Source organism: Phycodurus eques, chromosome 14 (assembly GCF_024500275.1).
Source record: "Phycodurus eques isolate BA_2022a chromosome 14, UOR_Pequ_1.1, whole genome shotgun sequence".
Lineage (NCBI taxonomy): Eukaryota > Metazoa > Chordata > Actinopteri > Syngnathiformes > Syngnathidae > Phycodurus > Phycodurus eques.
In genome coordinates, this window is record NC_084538.1 from 4,680,201 (window position 1) to 4,698,203 (window position 18,003).

The window sequence follows — 18,003 nt, forward strand, 5'->3', positions numbered from 1 at the left end:
GAGAGTCAGTCAGTCGCACTGATCTTTGCCAAAGGTATGGTGGCCATTCATACAGCATGTTGCAAAAGTAGGGATTGAGCCACAAGTTGAAACCTTACCAAAAAGCAAAACTTGTTTACGTTTTCTGTAAACTAGGGGGGGGGATTATGGATGTGTATTCTTGCTGCACCAGAAAAAAATTAAAATTCAATAGCACATTTTATATATATATATATATATATATATATATATATATATATAAAAATTTCATGTTATTTGATACATTTTATGTTATCAAAAAGCCTTTTTTCTCCACTTTTGTCAGACGCACTGTTTTTAGTGAAACCAACCGACGTTCTAGTGCTGATTACTAAAGAACAGAAATAGGTAGAAACAAACAGTTTTTAATGGTATAAGAAGAGAGTATTATTGCTTTTGATAGGTTGGGTCCTTATATTGTCACAGAATATGATATTATGTGGGTCTTGAAAGATGAATCAACATGCTCTAAAACGGCTGGCCATATAGGGAACTCTGCTTTGAAAATGGCTGGCAGTCAATGAGTTAATGTGGGAAAAGTTTTGAAATGATTTACCATGCTCTATTTTTTTTTATTTATTTATTTATTTTTTTTACATCACAAAAACCTGGCATTTGAAAAGGGGTGTGTAGACTTTTTATATTCCCTTTTTTTTTTCCCTTTATGACTAGACGAAACAAAATGCAAAGAAAAACACACCAGAGTATCAATGTGACAAACTGTGCCCAATCTGTTCCGCAGCCCCTCTCTGTGGTCCGACACACCATCCGCTCCACCAACAAGCATGCCCGGGCCGAGAGGACGCGCTCTGAGATGGCCTGTAAGTAGGCAAAAAAAAGTCCCCAAATCCATCACCAACCCACCCGCATACCTTCACTTGTTAGCAGCCCAGCTGTTTAGGTCACTGGAGGTCCCACTACCGCTCATTCTGCACTGGCACTGTTCCAGACCACAGCGCGCGCACGTGTGTGTGTGTGTGTGTGTGTGTGCGCGCGCGTGTGTGTGCGCGTGAGAATAGCACAATAGAACGTAGATGGACATCTTTGTCTCTGATCCCGCGCTCCATTCTGCGTGATTTAGCACCCCCGTGCACACACCCCTTCCTCAATGTGTCTTTCTCACCTTGAAGCAAACAATTGGACAGAGCAAGGAGGGCCGCGATCCCCTCAAGGGAGCCAAGCAGGTCAGTGGCGGCATAGCGAGACGACGCGTGTTTGTGTCTTGTAACGTCCACACTATCGTGTGGTCTTGTTGTGACACGTAAACCCTCCTCCCTAAAAAATGTGTGTGGCTCTCTGACAAGACTGACAGATATAGCATTGTTTCACCTTTGACTAATGGGATCCTAACGTTTGACTCATACCTGACTCAGCACTTTCTCTTGCTTTTTTTGTTTTGTTGTTGACACTGCAGTAGAGTTGACTCATGGTTTGGAACACTCAATTTTTTTCCATCTGACCTTGCTTATATTGGATCTTCAATACTGAGATAAATGTGAGATTTGTTAGTATTTCCTGAGACCTGGTTAGTGTTGAGGTCTCATGATAAGTCAATGAAGCACAAGGTTTTTTTTCTTTTTAGGTCTGTTTGTAGTCAATCTGCAGTTTTTGGGATGAACCAAAAGCTATGTTCGCTTTCACACAGTTATGCGCCAAGGCTAACGCTAGCAGCCTACACAGAGATCCTTCTGTAACCCTGTAATATCTGTAACGTTTATCCGCCTGTGCCTTCTACTCAGAACCTGGCGAAAATGGGATCATTTCACCACTGCGTGTTCACACAGATCTCTTTGTACAGAACAGTGACACTGAAAAGAGAGACACAAAACCCCCTCACAAATAGTATCGCCCAGCATTTGTCACAGTTCTGATGCTACCACTGAAGGCAGAAAAAATCCTGGGTTGGCTTCATCCTTCCGTTATACATCTGCCGTTTACACTGATCAGGGGTACACAGTGTGAAAGGGGCTTAAAAAAATGCATATGAGATGTAATAGAAAAACCAGCGTTTATTCAATTTTATGTTTCCAAAAAGAATCCAGCAAAGGTGGGATACACGCATTGCTGAATCCGCCTTACACGCGTCTATCAAACCGCCTGTTATGGCTCTGATACATGCTTCGTATGCATCCCCTTCTTCGTCCTCTCATTCCGTTCAGTGAAGTTTATAGATCTTTTCAAGTTTGTAAACAACAGGCGCCGCCAGGACACTAGGTGTTGTTTGGTGTTGCACTGCCAGATATGCTCCAAAGATTTTTTCAAATTCCCTTTAGAAAAAAATCACGATGAATCTAGTGGAACCTGTGGGTAAGGAGGAGAGCCAGCACATGCACCTGGGCTTTGCGCTGGCGAGGCTCCTTTAGAGAGCCTCATTGGCAGCGGTGACTGGCTTGACAGCTTGTTATAGCCATACCCCAAAAAAATCAGGAACACAGAACTGGTGAAAGGCAGTTGAACGCCATATCTTCACAATTCAGTACTACAGAGTTCTCAGTCTTCTTAGCATTTTCACCAATTATCTTCAAATATGTATAATGCATTTAGAAACAAATGTATTAATATGCTTTACAAGCACTTGTACTATGTCTGTATTTCCACCACATTTTTGTATCACCTTACCTGTTGAAAAAAGAAATGTACCTTACGTAACATCTTTTTGACTGACGGTAGAGAAGAAGGCTAAAATGATCATTCAAGCCATTAACCCTATTTTCTCAATCGTACTGGTTTGGACCAATGACATAAAAGGGTTTGTTTACTAGTGGTGCCATCTGTGCTCGCTTGAGCTTTTGCGACTTGGAAGTACGTGTGACGCCATGGTAAAAAGGTCTGTACAGTACAGTGACATGGAAAATGATAACCTAAGAGGCTGTGATTTACAGGCAGTGTGAAAGGGACTAATGTTGAATTTCCGGTATCGTGCGTGTTGATCACTGATGCTCTCTTGTGTCAAAGGTAAGCAGGTCACCATTAAAAAGCATCTTATTTTCGTTGGTAGTCGACAAGCTGCAGTTTGAACCGCCGCTGCGGAAGGAAACTGAGGCCCATTCGGAAATGGTGAGGATCAAAAGGCATATAATGGCGCCGACGTGCAGGTGTATCAAGCCGCTGCTATTTCTGCTTGTGTGTTTCCACAGGATGTGAGTAAAGATAATGACTTCCCGTCCCCCTGGAGCCCGTTTGCCGAGGGAGGAATAACAGCCAGGTAAGCCCTCGGGGGCCGTCGTCAAGGCAACTGCTCTTTTTGCACCTTTTTAATTTGGCTTTGTCTCCCCCATGCACGTCCACAATGAAGTGTTTAAACTCATGATTGCTTGACTCACTGATTCTTAATGAGCATGAACTCCCCCCTGCTTGCTGTATGTTTCTTTACTTTTTATTGCAAGTACGCAGGCTCCTTCTTACGTCTCCCTTTTGCTTTGCTTGTCTTTCTCCGTCTCTCCCCCCCCTCTTTTGCCCGTCGGCCTGTCTCGTCTCTCACCTCGTTCCCCCCCACCGAAGGAGTCTCCTCAAAAGCGTTGAGGACGAGTTGTTCCAACGGTAACGCTTAACACTTGTTGCTTGTGTTCAACTGTAGTGTGCATCCATTAGTCCACACACTCACTCCCAATTCACTGTAACATCTTCCAACTGTTTTGTAACCAGCTAGATGCTAGTTTAAATAGCACACAAGCAGCTTGTGTTGTTTGTCATTGCAAACACCCCAATCAAATTTTAATCAGGTGAATATTTGAAGTGTAGACGATGCCAACCCTTCTGGTTTTCCCAGGAGAATTCAGTACAACTGCGGACATTCCGAATCTCTAAAAGGATGGAAGTATAATGCAAATTGCCCTATTCTGATATAACTTTATATGAAAAAAAAAAAATTCTGACGGTCTTAGGGCTGGACGATTAATCGATTTTGATTAATTTTAGTTCATTTGTCGGCATTTTTTATTTTATTTTTTATGTAGGAGTGTTTTTAACAGCTTCCGTAGTTCAAAGCGCGTCCCCGCTGACATGCACTGCTGACATTAACAACAGGGCTGCGAACAGAGAGCAAGTCAACAAAAGCAGAGTGAGTATTACCAAATTAGCAATTAAGTCGCTATATTTTGTGGTGGGTACAGGTAACCCACGGTATGGTCCGTAACTTGGTGGTGGTGGTTCTATTCAACACTGAAACAGATATTTGCCCACACTGGAGATTTGAATAAAGCCGGTATTCCCTCAAATGTCCATTACGTTTTGCTGCACTTTGAAGCAGGATAAAGTAACAACTGTGAGCGGGTGAACACACAACTGGTATGTGCACATTAATTCAGAATATATGCATTCTGTGTGGCAGGAGAACACATGACGTGCAAAGGAAGGATCTAGTAGCTGTCCGTTATGTCATTGCACTGGTTGCTGTGAGGGTTGGCATCACTGGACTACCATGTAACATTTCCCTCCCCAAAAATGTGGACACCCCCATACCCCTCTCCCAACAGCATTTATTTTATGACCCTTATTAATTAACCATCAACGTTGGTCCCGGAACGCCACCGAGGAGTGTAACCTCTCATTCTGCTTCACCTGTTTACTCGCTGCAGGGGACACGTCGCTCACCTGCAGGACGCCTTTGACGAAGTGGAACTGTGAGGAAACGCTCGCGTTTAATCACTGGCTGCGGCAGTACACACACACACACACGCACACACCACACAGCTTTAATGAGAGTGAGGCATCAAAAATTCAAACATTTAGTACTGTCATTTGCTTTCATGTAGCTAGAAAAAGGGAAGCCAAAGCTGCACTTGCATTACCTACTTAAAAGAAAAACTACAACCTCAATTATAAAGACATTGATATATTGATTCCCTTGGACAAACTGTATCTCATTCAATTGTGCAGGTTTAGCTAACACTGAGGCCGGCTTGTATTTTCAAATGACGTCGTTTATTGAGGTCCTAATTTATTCTTCCCCCCACCCATTTCAGATCCACACTCAAGCCAGGATATCCTCCTCCTCGGCCCCCGAAGGTTAGCGCCGATTACAAACCACCATTCCACGAATAAGTGTCCGACAAGCTAATAGACGTCAGCTGTGTCATCACAGAAGACAAATGCCTCCCACAAACAGTATTCAAATCTGTTAGGAAGAGGGGGTGGAAATTTATTTTTCTGCCTCCAGGCTCGTCGTTTTAGTGTTAAACTGCCGTGCCCATTTGCCAACCAAAACAGGAGCACCTACAGAGAACTTGAGAAAAATCGCATGGCACACCACCAAACAAAAATGCCACAAAAAATATACACAGTGGAACCTCAATTTTAACGGACTAAGAGGGGGATGGGCCGTCTGTTAAAGGCGTTTGTCCTTTGATTTGAAGCACATTTTGTGGCCTAAAAACACCCAGCACAGTAATAAATAATGGTTAAAAAAAATTATGTTTAATGTTTGAAAAGTTTTAAAGTTGCCTAAGCTTACCTTCAACATTGCTGCGATGGTCTAATACTGCCATAAAAGTGCTGTGATCGCTGATGCTTGGGAGAGGTGATAATGGCGTGCTGGCGGGGAGTCGCTTTCCAGAGCCGCGAGGTTTCCGCGATTCCTTTTCCCACCTACGTTACGATTGGATGCCATAGAGAAGGGAGATGACACAAAGAGTAAACAACAGCCATAGATATGAATAGGTTGATACGACACGCACCTTTTGAGCTGTGCGCCAGTTGCGACGCTAAACTAATCTCCATGCATTGCATTTAATGGGAATGTCGCCTCTGCCAACATGACCGTCACATAGGCACTTCGGTTAGCCATATGTAGTTCCACTGTACGCTAAAGTAATAATGTCATCTTTTTTTTTACTCACTAATTTATTTAATCCGTGTGAAATCTGAGCCTGTTTAGTGAAACACAAAGCTGATATACTCGCAGGAAGTTATTTTAACTTATTCTGTTGTATATTTGGCAACAGGTGGATACACGGGTTAAATGTACTTCTGTAGTAGCATTCATTGTTATGCCTGTCACTATACGTCGCTGGAATAGATAGATGAACAAATATACAGTTGTAGTAAAATAATTTGCTGTGGTACATCTGATGAGCTCTCACAGCACAGTGGTTGGGAATAATTGCAGTAGACGGATGTGTGGTCACTCCACAATGTTGTATTTATGACTTACAGTATCAGTAACTCCACTTACACTTGACAAACTATACTATCTGCAGTGATGGGAGTAACAGTGTTAAACAAACAACGTTACTAACTGTTACTTTTGTCAATAACGTATAGTCTAGGTAATTACTTTTTCAGTCATGAAGATGCTGTTACCGTTCCGCTCAAAAATTACTAGTGAAAAAAATACGTTAAGGCCCACAGGACGTCTACCAGTTGTGGTTTAAAGTTCAATCAATAATAGTTAAATAAAGTATTCATCTATGCTGTGTAGCTGGCCCATGAAGCCTGTTCAAAAATCTGAAGTCTTTGAGATATTTAAAGTAATTTGCCCAAAACTGACTATCTGTATTAAAACTGTCGGAGGAGCAGAATTTGTCCTATACGGCTTGTGCCCTCCACCCATCTGCAGTCGAGTAAATAAACATCCTCTGCTACTATTTGCAAAAAATGACTTATTGCTCTCTTCACCCGCAGCCCCCGTTGCACTGCCACTATGAGGAGGCGGGGGGCCACAACGACGAGCGCTCGCTTACGGTGCGGCGCTTCCCCAACGTGGAGAACGGTCCAGGCCAGGCTGCGAGACGCCGGAGCACGCCGGAACACTGCAACAAGACCGGGAGAGCCTCGCCGGACTACCTCTCGGTCAGCGTCAGCAGCCCCGGGCTCTTGTCTCATGCCTCAGACCAAGGTAAGAACACGCTAGCTAGAACAGCAGCCATCTTGTAGCATCTTAGGGTGTTGCAGAAAGTGGGCAGAATAACATGACTGTGTGTTTTCTCGCGAATAGGTAGGTTTCATAGAAAAAACACAGGTGAAGCCGTGAGTAGCGAACTGCGACTAGGTGGAGTTTCACTGTAATCAAAAGTCATGAAAGATTTCACTCTGTGAACTGACTATATAATACGAGTTTATATTTTTTAATTGAACTCCTGAAATAAAAAAATATGCTCTCCCGATATTGTAGTATATGCTATATTGTAGTTTGTTGAGGTTCACCTGTATTTGAATTTGTCCTTTTGCTGTTACTTTGAATTCCAAGAAAACCTTGAAAAATTGATGTTGAAAGTGCTCATCGGTCTTTTTTTCTTTACCAAGCTGTCAGTAAGTGTGAATGCAAAGGTGAGGGAGACCTTAAAGATTCTCTACATGCGATTGTCCAATGATGTCCAACAACACTCATGCCTTTGCGTCATTCCCACAGACGACGACTCGGACGGAAGCGTCAATGGCGACAGTCCCAAGCCGGCGCCCCACCGGCTGTGTCGGAAGCTGAAGAAGGATTTTCCTGTATGTAGTTTTCCAACCTCTTCTATGTCAAATTTGTTTTTATGGCCAAGCACGCTGAACGTTGAAGACACAGAGTGCATCCGGAAAGTATTCACAGAGCTTCACGTTTTCCACATTTAGTGTTGTGAATACTTTCCGGATGCACTCTAAGTGCATCCTTGCATTGCTGGTTTGTTGGATTGTCGGGGCGTTACCTGGAAGCTAAATCTAAGAAAATCGTCACTGTTTTCTCTTCTCTGCTTCAACGCTAGAAACCCGCCATCAATGGCTTGCCGCCCACACCCAAAGTGCTGGTGAGTGAACCGTCTGCATTCACTCTGATGCCTCTTGACCTCATAATACACTTTTAGTCGCCTCATTGTACGCTTGCAGTGTTTCAAAAGTCACTATGTTCGGGAGCTAACTTGAGTTTGAAGTCACAGTTCAGTTCACATTGGGTACAGCACTAATTCCCAAACACTGTGCCACGGGGAATTATCCAGTTTTACTCAATTGGTCTGAACATTTTTATTTACTTACTACAAATGTATATCTTTGGTCATCAATCTTTGCCAGCAATGGTTAGCTAGTTTGTTCAACTAAACAGGCCAAGATTTCCCACTGAATGAGTAAATTGAGAGAAGCTCATCATAATTTCAGTATACTTTCTGTGACTTTTTTGGGTGGTTTGCTGTGCGATTTTTATGTATAACGTTGTATAGAACATACAGCTGTTCTTTTTAGCCACGACATCCGCTAGCAATTGAGTGTATTTAAAACTATGTTGCTTTTCTTGGCAGATGGGTGCTTGTTTCTCCAAAGTGTTCGACGGGTGTCCTCTGAAGATCAACTGTGCCACATCTTGGATCCATCCGGACACCAAAGGTATGACGTCCAATGTCACGCCACCACCTGCTTCATATTTTTTACACCATCCTGATACGCATGTATTATACATTCCCCTCATAGACCAGTACCTGATCTTTGGGACAGAAGATGGCATCTATACGCTCAATCTGAACGAGCTGCATGAGGCCACAATGGAGCAGGTAAAGTCAACTGGAATCAAGCCTGTTATACAATTTGTAGGCTGGATTTTACGCTGCAGGTCCAAGTGCTCAAACCCGATCTAATGCCTATACAGTGGTGCCTTTAAATAAGAGTTTTATTCATTCCTAGACAACACTCATAACTTAAAATAATTGTATCTCAAATCATCTTTCCCCATTGGAATGATTGGAAATGCCATGCATCTGTTCCAGTTGACCCCCCCCCCCCAAATAAAAACTAATTTAATGTGTTTTTAATGAGGGGAAAACTATACACTTTAATGTTGTACTTTATGAAAACATAGTAATAACATAATTAAATAGAATTCATGAACTAATACAGATTCGTTACACAGTTGGCCCTCGCAGATTTAAGTGAAGGTGACACCCACATTACTCTACTGGCCACCATCTGCAATTATTTTCTTCATTTAGACCTCTTATGTAGCATAATTAGGCTCTAATTAATGGTCTGTATATACACTTCTAATGCACTGTATTTGCTTCATAGTTAATGGGCTGGAGACTATTTGGACCATATTGAATTGTCAATACCTGCTACCCAACTGAGGATAAGTGGTTTGGAAAACGGATGGATGAATTGCCTATGCTTTGGCTGTAATTTAGATTTACAGCGAGTGTTTTTTTTTTTTTTTTCATTTGTTGTTTGAAACTGACATTGATGCAGTAAATCCCATCTGCAATTTTATGCTGCACTCGCATTGGCACTTATCCAACACGTATCAGATTTTTACCCCCATTTGGAAGATACCGGGTTCGATATGTACATCTGTACATTAACTTATATCACAATTAAGCCACTTGAGAGCAATATAATTTAATTGTCACATGGACCATGCGGTGTAAATCCAGCCTTAGTGACCAAGTATGAGCTGAATCTCTCTGCTGTCACAATGCTACGTTGGTTATACATCGTCTTTGTTTCCTTCTAGCTGTTCCCCAGGAAGTGCACGTGGCTGTATGTTATCAACAACAACCTGATGTCTTTATCGGGTAAATGGCGATGGCCTGCGTTACCGTTCACCGTCATCAGCCACCGCTGCTTTTGTCCTGCGTTATCTGGCGACACCGCCCGTCCTGAAAATAGATGTTTTTTTTCCCTTTTGTGTGATCTGTGAGCCTCTCCAGAGCTGCTCACGTTTGTAAAATTTATAGAACCTTGTAGGTTTAGAATCAAACTTGCTTCGCCTCCCTTTTCTCATCTCTAACTAACTTTAAATTACTTTAGTTCGTAGATACTGTGACGCGAGATTGTGAGTTTGTCTTTATGGGTGGAACTTAGTGGCAATGTTTGATGACTCACTATAAAACCTGAATGCTAATATTGCCCAAAGATTGGACCTTGACAACATCTTGAAAGTTCAGTTTTCCAGACAGTTTTCTTTAGCAATGTGAAATGAGGTTTGAAGAGATCACTTTTCTCTACAACTCGACTCCTGGAGATTTTGTGTTTTTGAAGCACATCGAGGAGCCGCACCAAACATCTTAAAATGTTTCAATCCAGTAAATGCTCACAGTTTTAATTGTACATGAAATTAGCCCCCCCGGATACTCTCGGTTTTGCTTATGGATTATTTTCAAATTTAAAAACAATTTAAAATAAAATTTAAAAAAAGCAACCAAAAAAAAACACTTTCCCCCCCCCCCAAAATGCTTGTGGTTTATCCCCGCTTCATTTTTTAAAAGAAACTTTTAAACACATTTTTGGGGTGTTAAAAATATATTTTTTTCAATGCAATTATAATGGCCGTCAATTATCCGCAGATTTTCACTATTCACCGTCTGGCCTGGTCCCTATCCCCCGCAAATAGCAGGGTCCACCTTTTGCTTTTAACGTGTAACCAAAATCTCCTCATATGGCTGAACCATTTGTGTCTGTTTGATGTGGATTATGGGATGACAAATCATGAGATCTACTTTGGACCTGCTTGACACCTGCGCTCTTCTCCTTCCTGTCCTTTGACCACTGTCCACCCTCCTACCGCCTGGCTTCACTTGACACTCTACTAACCGGCTTCATCAGAAGGTAATGGTGCTTCACACCATCGTCACACTTGTTCCGCTGCTCACGTCTAACCTCGCTTAAATGTCTGAGCTGCTGGCGCTGTTCTTTGGCGACAGCGTTACAAAAATGTCCACCATTTAAGTCTGGCGGTGGATTGTCCCACAGGGAAAAACTTCCAGCTGTACTCCCACAATCTCATCGGGCTCTTTGAGCAGCTGAAGAAACCTGGCTTGGCTGCCCAGTTCCAGACCCACCGCTTCCCGGACAAGATTCTGCCCAGGTGACAGTCGCTCAATGATGTTTGCATTATGGTCTTCTTAAAGTTACCTCACAGGCAACTTTATTTGTATGTACCAAGGAAATGTAGTTAATTTGTTTGTTACATCATGCCAATCTCCTGTCGACAGTTTTGGTAAATTCAGGTAATCCGACCCTCCTCCACTGGCCAGTGGGAATATAAATCGTCACACAGACATTCACACATTTCTGCATACATCAAAGAAATTCATTCAAATGTAACCATATACCCAATCAAGTTTCCATATTTGTTCCCTTTAAAACACCGCCTCTACAGTTAAAGCTTTTTATGATGCAGACAGTTTGAGCCTGGCACGGATTAATTGCCTCTCTACTATTTCTGATGGGTAAATGCTGTTTTGAAGTAACTTGACAATCAACTTTGTTTGTTTTTTTTCTGCAAATTGATCAGCACCTTGTTGTGCTCCTTTGCCAGCTGCTGCTTGTGTGAAAAATGAGCGTACTTGCTTTAAAGTGGAAGCTTTGTCCGGCTCGGCACAACGTCGTGGACTCTTTTCAGCGCGGCTGACAGAGCGCTTTTTTGTCCCCTCAGGCGGTTCGCCTTGACGACCAAGATCCCCGACACAAAGGGCTGTCACAAGTGCTGCATCGGTGAGCCCCCCCTTGCGCCGTTTGTGCTTTTATTTGTCCATCTTATTCAAATGTGCCTGAACAGCATAGGTGGAAAAAGTACTCGCTCTGTGTACTTAAATACAGATGCTACTCAATTTTACATTAGTAAAAGTACAGACTCTATAAAGTGTATTTTAAGTAAAAAAAGTCAAAATGATTTATTTATTTATTTTACTGTCAGTTATATTGAACACTTATTTTGATTACTTGGCACTTCAGAAAAAACTAAAACTCCACACAAAATAGTTTCCTTTTATAGTTAACAATAAAAGAATATATCATGAGACACACTATCAATACAACGTTCCATAACTTTAACGTTGGGAACTGGCTAACAAAAAAATGCTCAAAAATTGGGTAAATAACAACTGAAAAAATACACCTTACAACGACCTCATTTTTCGTAATTTTTTGTGTCATCTGCAGCGGTTGAAAAAAGTAGCAAGCCTATTTTATATGTAAGACGCTTATTATTATGGAGCAACCCCTTGAGATAAGTCCTCTCTTTTTAGAGGGGGTCCAAATCTGTTTTCAAATGTAGGGTGTAAAAGGAAAAGGTCGTTCAGAAAAAAATACTCAAGTACACATACCAGAAAAATCTACTTATGTACCGTAACAAAGAATTTGTACTTTACAGTGAGGAACCCGTACACAGGCCACAAGTACCTATGTGGAGCGCTGCAGTCTGGCATTGTCCTCCTGCAGTGGTATGAGCCCATGCAGAGGTTTATGCTCATCAAGGTGAGTAGCACGTCATGCGAAATCCCCTGCACGACCCATCAACCTTAACACTCGTGTCGTGTGTGTCCCACGTTCTGGCAGCACTTTGACTTCCCACTTCCCAGCCCGCTGAAGGTGTTCGAGATGTTGGTGGTGCCTGAACAGGAGTACCCACTTCTGTGCGTGGCCATCAGCCAGGGCGACGAGCCTGGCCAGGTGGTGCGCTTCGAGACCATCAACCTCAACTCCTGCTCTTCCTGGTTCACTGAAATGGGAGCCAGTAAGTACTTCATACTAAACTTATGTTTAGGGATGAAGCAGGACTTTTCCTTCTCCTCTAGTGACTTTTTTTCCCCCTAAAAAAGTGAGTAGCTCGTTTAAGAGAATGATGCAGTTTCCAACATCGCAATTTTAATGGTATATTTAGTGGCTTTTTCCATTCCTCTTGTGACTTTTTCCAAAAAGTTAGTTATGACAAATCTAACAACTTTTTCCGTTTAACTTTTTAATGGTCGTTAATACCGCATTTAGCTTAATTTGTCCTGCCTCTGTACAAAAGTGATGCAGCATTTCCACCGTAGTGACTTTTTATTTTTATTTATTTATTTATTTTTTTTGACCCCTCTGGTGACTTTTTCATGACGGATCTTCCAACTTTTTTTGTTTCAAATTCTCAACTCATATCAAATTTATTTTTTTGAGCACTTGAACAACAGTAGACCACAGCTGTAACAAAGTACTGTAAATAAAACTATTTTTGCATTTAAAACATACAAGAACTCCATTTAGATTGGTATTTAACTTACTTGCGGTACAGGTGTTTTTTTTTTTCTCTCTCCATATGTGAAGCTGTCAGTAGATGAGAGAGAGAGGGGAGCAAAGCTTGAATGTAGCCCTTTAGTTTTTGAGCCTTGTGAATATTGTTAGTTTGAAATCTTACTATTGCACTTTGTTAAAATTGCCTTTAATTTGTTTGTGGGACGTAAGGTCATTTTTTTTGTTTTGTTTACATATATTTATTTTTTTCTTTTCAAAATATCGTTGCTGTGCCTTGAGCTTTACGGCTTTAGGTGTGTATTTGTGATTTTGTTTTGTTTTACATTGCTTGTACTAATTGTGATAATACTACTAATTGTGATATTTTTGGCCATAATACTTCCACCCGAAATTCCCACACTATTTCTACTCGCAGGTAATCAGCAGGTGGACGCCATCCATGTCACGCAGCTGGAAAGAGACACCGTGTTGGTGTGTTTGGACCGTAAGTGGATCCTGTTGTCATCATTCCGTTTAGAGTCTAAAACTGGATCATTTTTATCTTGTTTTTTTTCCGCACAGAAAACTTGAAGATCGTTAACCTTCAGGGCAAATTAAAGTCCAACAAGAAGCTGGCGTCTGAGCTCAGTTTTGACTTCGGCATCGGATCAGTTGGTAGGATTTTACTTGTTGCTGCTTTTTTCACTGCATGAAAAAGTAGGGTGCACTACACAGAAACATCTTAATTAAAAGTCTGCTTCCATCACTGTTTTTCTATCTGATTTTGATCATCATTGATATCCTTTTATCGTGTTTGTATGATAATTTTGGAAAATGCCGATACTCTCCTTTTTCAAGCTATTCGAGCTGTTTTTGTTTTTTCCACCTGGCATTGCAGACGGTTGGTTTTCTGGTTATTGTGCGACGTGTAAATGAGCTTTGCTCTGATTGGATCACTAATCTTGCCCAATTTAAATGCAAAAACAGCTTGGCTCTGATTTGTCCACATTGTGGTGTCTTTGCACACCCAATAGCACAGAATAATTGGACAGGATAATCTTTGAGACATTTGATGATAGATAATAATAATAGAGGGGAAAGTCCTCGTATTTGGCCCGATTGTCAGTAAGTGTGTACCCTGCTTGACTGTCAGTTTGAGTCTTCTTTCTGTTTGACCAAGTCAGAATCCGTGTCTTTTTTCGTTCCTTTAGTGTGCCTGCAGGACAGCGTTCTGGCCTTCTGGAAGCACGGCATGCAGGGCAAGAGCTTCAAATCGAACGAGGTAAAAACAACCTGACAGAGTTGCTCACGTCCCTCTAGGTCGGGTGGGCACAAACGGCCCACTCTGTGCTCTCTTGCCCACCGAGCTTTTTCATCATCGAGAGTGCTACCTTTTTTAGCTCCTGACCATCCAAAAATCAATTGTATTTTGTAACTATAGGGGAAGTCTTGAAGCTGCAATTATCCATGACTTCTGCTTTTAAATTATAATCCCTGCATGCAGCAAATGTGTCGCTAGTTGTGTTTTTTGTATTGTCTTTTAAATGTTTAAACATTGGCGTGCAGGTGAGACGGGTGACTGTGTGCGCAACAGGTAATGAACTTGTCGTCAATGTGAACCTTATCACTAGCCGAACTCGCTCACAATAAGGGTTTAAGAGATCGCAGTGAGGTGAAGCATTTTGTTTTGATGAAAAGTGATACCGCCGCTCGCTTGGCCGCCATCTGGATTTTGTTTTTTTTTTCCATGCAAAATTGATGCGTCGTCATAAACACAACAGGGAGCGGCTTTAAATAATTCAGCTTTTGTTCGGGTATGATTCCTCCATGGCTGAGCAACTCCTCGATGGGAGTTTGTTCCGCCGGCCACCTCTGTCAACACCAGAGAACCGGATCACATATCTCTCCCTGTCCAAGCCGAGCGCTTAACACCTAGCTGGTGTCGCCCGCCCGCTCCGCCTGGCGTCAGCCGGCCAGCTTTCATGTCGACGTCTTTTACACACACAGTGTCTGGCTACATGGTGTGTACACGCAGACGGAGCATTCTATAGAGACTCACAACGGGAATCTGTTAGAACAAGGCCCAAGCCCCACTTACTGTTGGCTGTCGTATTTTGTTGAAAATTTGTAACCTCTATTTGTACAAAACAGTACTGTAATTTCTCTTGTTGAATATGCATTTTTTTCCCCCTCAAAATTTCATTGAAAATCTAGGCTGCGTATTATACATAGGTAGAAGGAAATTTTTAAGTTGTCACATTCTATAGTCGTAAACCGTTACCTAGGGGTTGTGAAAAAGTTGTACTTTCCTTCCAATACATTATGTAATGTCTGTTACAAATTTATACTTAACACTGTAGCAAAATCTTCACCGCTAACTGAGAATTATGACTGAAGTTGGACAAGTGTGGGTGTTGAAACAACTATACAACCAACCATGTGGTGTCCGCTCGGTTTTAAAAACATTAAAAGGTGCTAAATAAAAATTGCAAAAATGAATGGCACTAAGTTATTTAAAATGAAATTTGAACTTTTCCCCCAATTTGTTTTCCAATTGCGTTGAAAGATTTCTCAACTTGATGTCAGTTTGTCGTAAAGAAGTAATAAAATGTATCTGATACCCCGAAATGCTCCCTGGGCACTTCAGCTGCCCCCTGCTCCAGTGTGTTCCACTAACATGTGTATGTGTTCACTGTGATGGGTAAAATGCAGAGAACAAGTTTAGTGTGCATGCATGCATGTTCATGACAATACAAGGTGATTCTTCTTCTTCTTCTCCTTCTTCTAAATGTAACTCTGTGTTCATTCACAGGTGACGCAGGAGATCTGTGACCCGAGCAGAGTTTTCCGCCTCCTGGGATCCGACAGGTTGGTACTGGCCTCCGTCTTTGTCAACCCGTGCCAGCTGCCTCTGAACGTGCCTTCACGCCTCCTATGTAATTTCATGAGGAAGAGTGGACTGTACTTTACCAGCTCGCCTTCCTACCATCTAAAGGTGTACCCTATAATAGCTTTATGCTGATCACGCGTACGAAATTGTTGTGTGGCCTTGAAGTGCTTTCAGCACAACAGGGCAGGAGAAGTGAGTTACGGGTGTTAGACTTTACACCCCTGTCCCAACTTTCCGCTATTCCCTTCACACAGACGTCGTACTGTCCCCAAGTCTAACGCAATCTCCGAAGGCAGTAAATTGAAGAAGGTTTTGAGGTTTTTCAGTGAAAGGGATCTTCTGATACTCCCTCAGAAGGTGGAAGGTTTCCGGGTCGACTTCATCCCCTATTCCGCTCGATGCCTTTCACGCAGAACAGCGACAGAGGAAAAAGCCGGCTTTGAGGGGTGGAAAGGGGCTTCTGGTATTGCCTTAGAAGGTCGAAAACTGCCCGGTTGACTTTTATACCCCCATTCTGTCTAGGGAAAAGTGACATAGTGACAGTCAGGCTTTGGTGGGCAGTGTGAAAAGGGGCTTCTGATACTACCTCGGGAGGTGGAAAATTTCTGGGTTAACTTCCTTCCTTTCAAACAAAACTGCAACTCAAGGGGAAAAGGCCAGCTTCGATTTGGCAGCGGCGTACAAAATAGTAGTCGGAAGGTGACAATTGCTGAAAACACAACAACTGGGTGGGGCGAGCGATACCCCTGTCCCGATGTTGTTCCACCGTGATACTCGGATACTACTACCGAGGAAACTTTTGCGGGTCCACTTCAACCTCTGTCAACTATTTCAGGCGCTTAATTGCACTGAAAAAAATGACATTCTCAAAACAAGTAAACAAATATTAAAATCAAGAAACAAAAATCTGGACAGGATTAAAATAAGGTATTGTATATTTAAACATCTTTTTTTGTCTTGCTTAAAAAATGTAATTCATTTTAATAAAGTCAAAACTGTCTTAAAATAAGTACAGTAAGATGTTTTCACCAGAAGTAAGATAAATTCACATGGTAAGATTTTGTCTTTTTGCACTGTATGCTCTGTAAATTCTTGGGACCTGGTTCCTTGTTTAGTAGTTGCGTTCGACTAGGTTCCACTCTTTGCATTCTAACCATTTTATTTATTTATTTCATTTATTCCCCCCTCCCCCTCCCGTCAGAGTGGTGGTTCTGGAGAGCCGGCCCACAGACAACCCGACGGCGCTGAGCAACCTCTACATCCTGGCGGGTCACGAGAACAGTTACTGATCCACCAGGTGGAACCAGAGTAGCATTTAGTTTTGGGTTCTTTTGACACAGGAGGAACTTTCTGTCGCCACACGTTCTGTATTCGTTGACAGGCTGCTCAGCTCTTTGGACTCACGAGGAGCCGGTGAGGAACGCCCAAACGCAACAGAAGTTCACAAATAAGAACTTTTTTATATATATATATAGAGATATATCTATATATCTATCTATATATATATATATATATATATATCTCTCTCTCTCTCTCTCTCTCTCCCCCCTGTACATTTTACATCCGCTTATTTGTGGGTATCATAAGTGCCATTAAAAGCTGGTGATTATCTTTTTGGGAGACTTTAAGCTCCCCGAGGCTGGCTCGGAGCATCTGCAGTCCGACTCGAGACACAAACACCTGAGCCACATGCGGGTTATTTAAGCAATATTTATTATTATCATTAATATTAACCTCTGGTATGTCGGACTACCTAATAACCAGCAGCCTTCCGAGCAGCTTTTGGGTGCTTCTTGCATTGTAACATAGTCACATCCATCCTTTTTACACCTTGAACGTAATGTACAAATGTGTGTTTCCCCCCCCCCCTCCCCTCTCCTTTTAATCTTTTATAGACATATAACTACTTATTTGCACCGTGTAAGCACTTTTGTACATTTTTCCTTGTTTTTGTAATTTAAAACCAGAACATGAGGGACGACGCACGCTTCTGTTGACATCTTTGCATTCCCTTTGCAAAATGTTTTAACCTATGCTGTTTTTTTAATTAAAAAAAGAGCTGTTGTTAACATGGTCTGTGTGGGTGTGTTTGGATGTTGAAACCTCTCACAACAAAAAGAACCAATGTTTGAATCCTTTTACCAGGAAAAGTGTCGCTGGATGTGCTGTTTTTGTTGTTTTTTTGTTTTGTTTTTTTTTTT

At 42.0% G+C, this 18,003-nt stretch overlaps 1 protein-coding gene across 9 annotated transcripts in view; it reads left to right on the forward strand.

Moving 5' to 3' along the window:
* map4k5 (mitogen-activated protein kinase kinase kinase kinase 5) overlaps positions 1–17,964 on the forward strand; it is a 35,939-nt gene extending 17,975 nt beyond the window's left edge. For 2 of the 9 annotated variants that reach the window (XM_061695960.1, XM_061695967.1), the window contains 23 exons: positions 761–839; positions 1,149–1,202; positions 3,017–3,075; positions 3,156–3,223; positions 3,520–3,558; positions 4,596–4,640; positions 4,983–5,025; positions 6,640–6,853; positions 7,261–7,284; positions 7,367–7,452; positions 7,704–7,745; positions 8,232–8,316; positions 8,401–8,480; positions 9,434–9,494; positions 10,672–10,786; positions 11,357–11,415; positions 12,074–12,177; positions 12,259–12,436; positions 13,349–13,417; positions 13,495–13,587; positions 14,124–14,194; positions 15,725–15,780; positions 17,004–17,964. In XM_061695960.1, coding sequence (XP_061551944.1) covers positions 761–839; positions 1,149–1,202; positions 3,017–3,075; positions 3,156–3,223; positions 3,520–3,558; positions 4,596–4,640; positions 4,983–5,025; positions 6,640–6,853; positions 7,261–7,284; positions 7,367–7,452; positions 7,704–7,745; positions 8,232–8,316; positions 8,401–8,480; positions 9,434–9,494; positions 10,672–10,786; positions 11,357–11,415; positions 12,074–12,177; positions 12,259–12,436; positions 13,349–13,417; positions 13,495–13,587; positions 14,124–14,194; positions 15,725–15,780; positions 17,004–17,091 — 1,812 coding nt within the window. In that variant the 3' untranslated portion in view covers positions 17,092–17,964. The remainder of the gene's footprint in view (positions 1–760; positions 840–1,148; positions 1,203–3,016; positions 3,076–3,155; positions 3,224–3,519; positions 3,559–4,595; positions 4,641–4,982; positions 5,026–6,639; positions 6,854–7,260; positions 7,285–7,366; positions 7,453–7,703; positions 7,746–8,231; positions 8,317–8,400; positions 8,481–9,433; positions 9,495–10,671; positions 10,787–11,356; positions 11,416–12,073; positions 12,178–12,258; positions 12,437–13,348; positions 13,418–13,494; positions 13,588–14,123; positions 14,195–15,724; positions 15,781–17,003) is intronic. The other 7 variants (XM_061695962.1, XM_061695963.1, XM_061695964.1 and 4 more) reach the window with 7 other exon arrangements.
* The last annotated feature ends 39 nt before the right edge of the window (positions 17,965–18,003 follow it).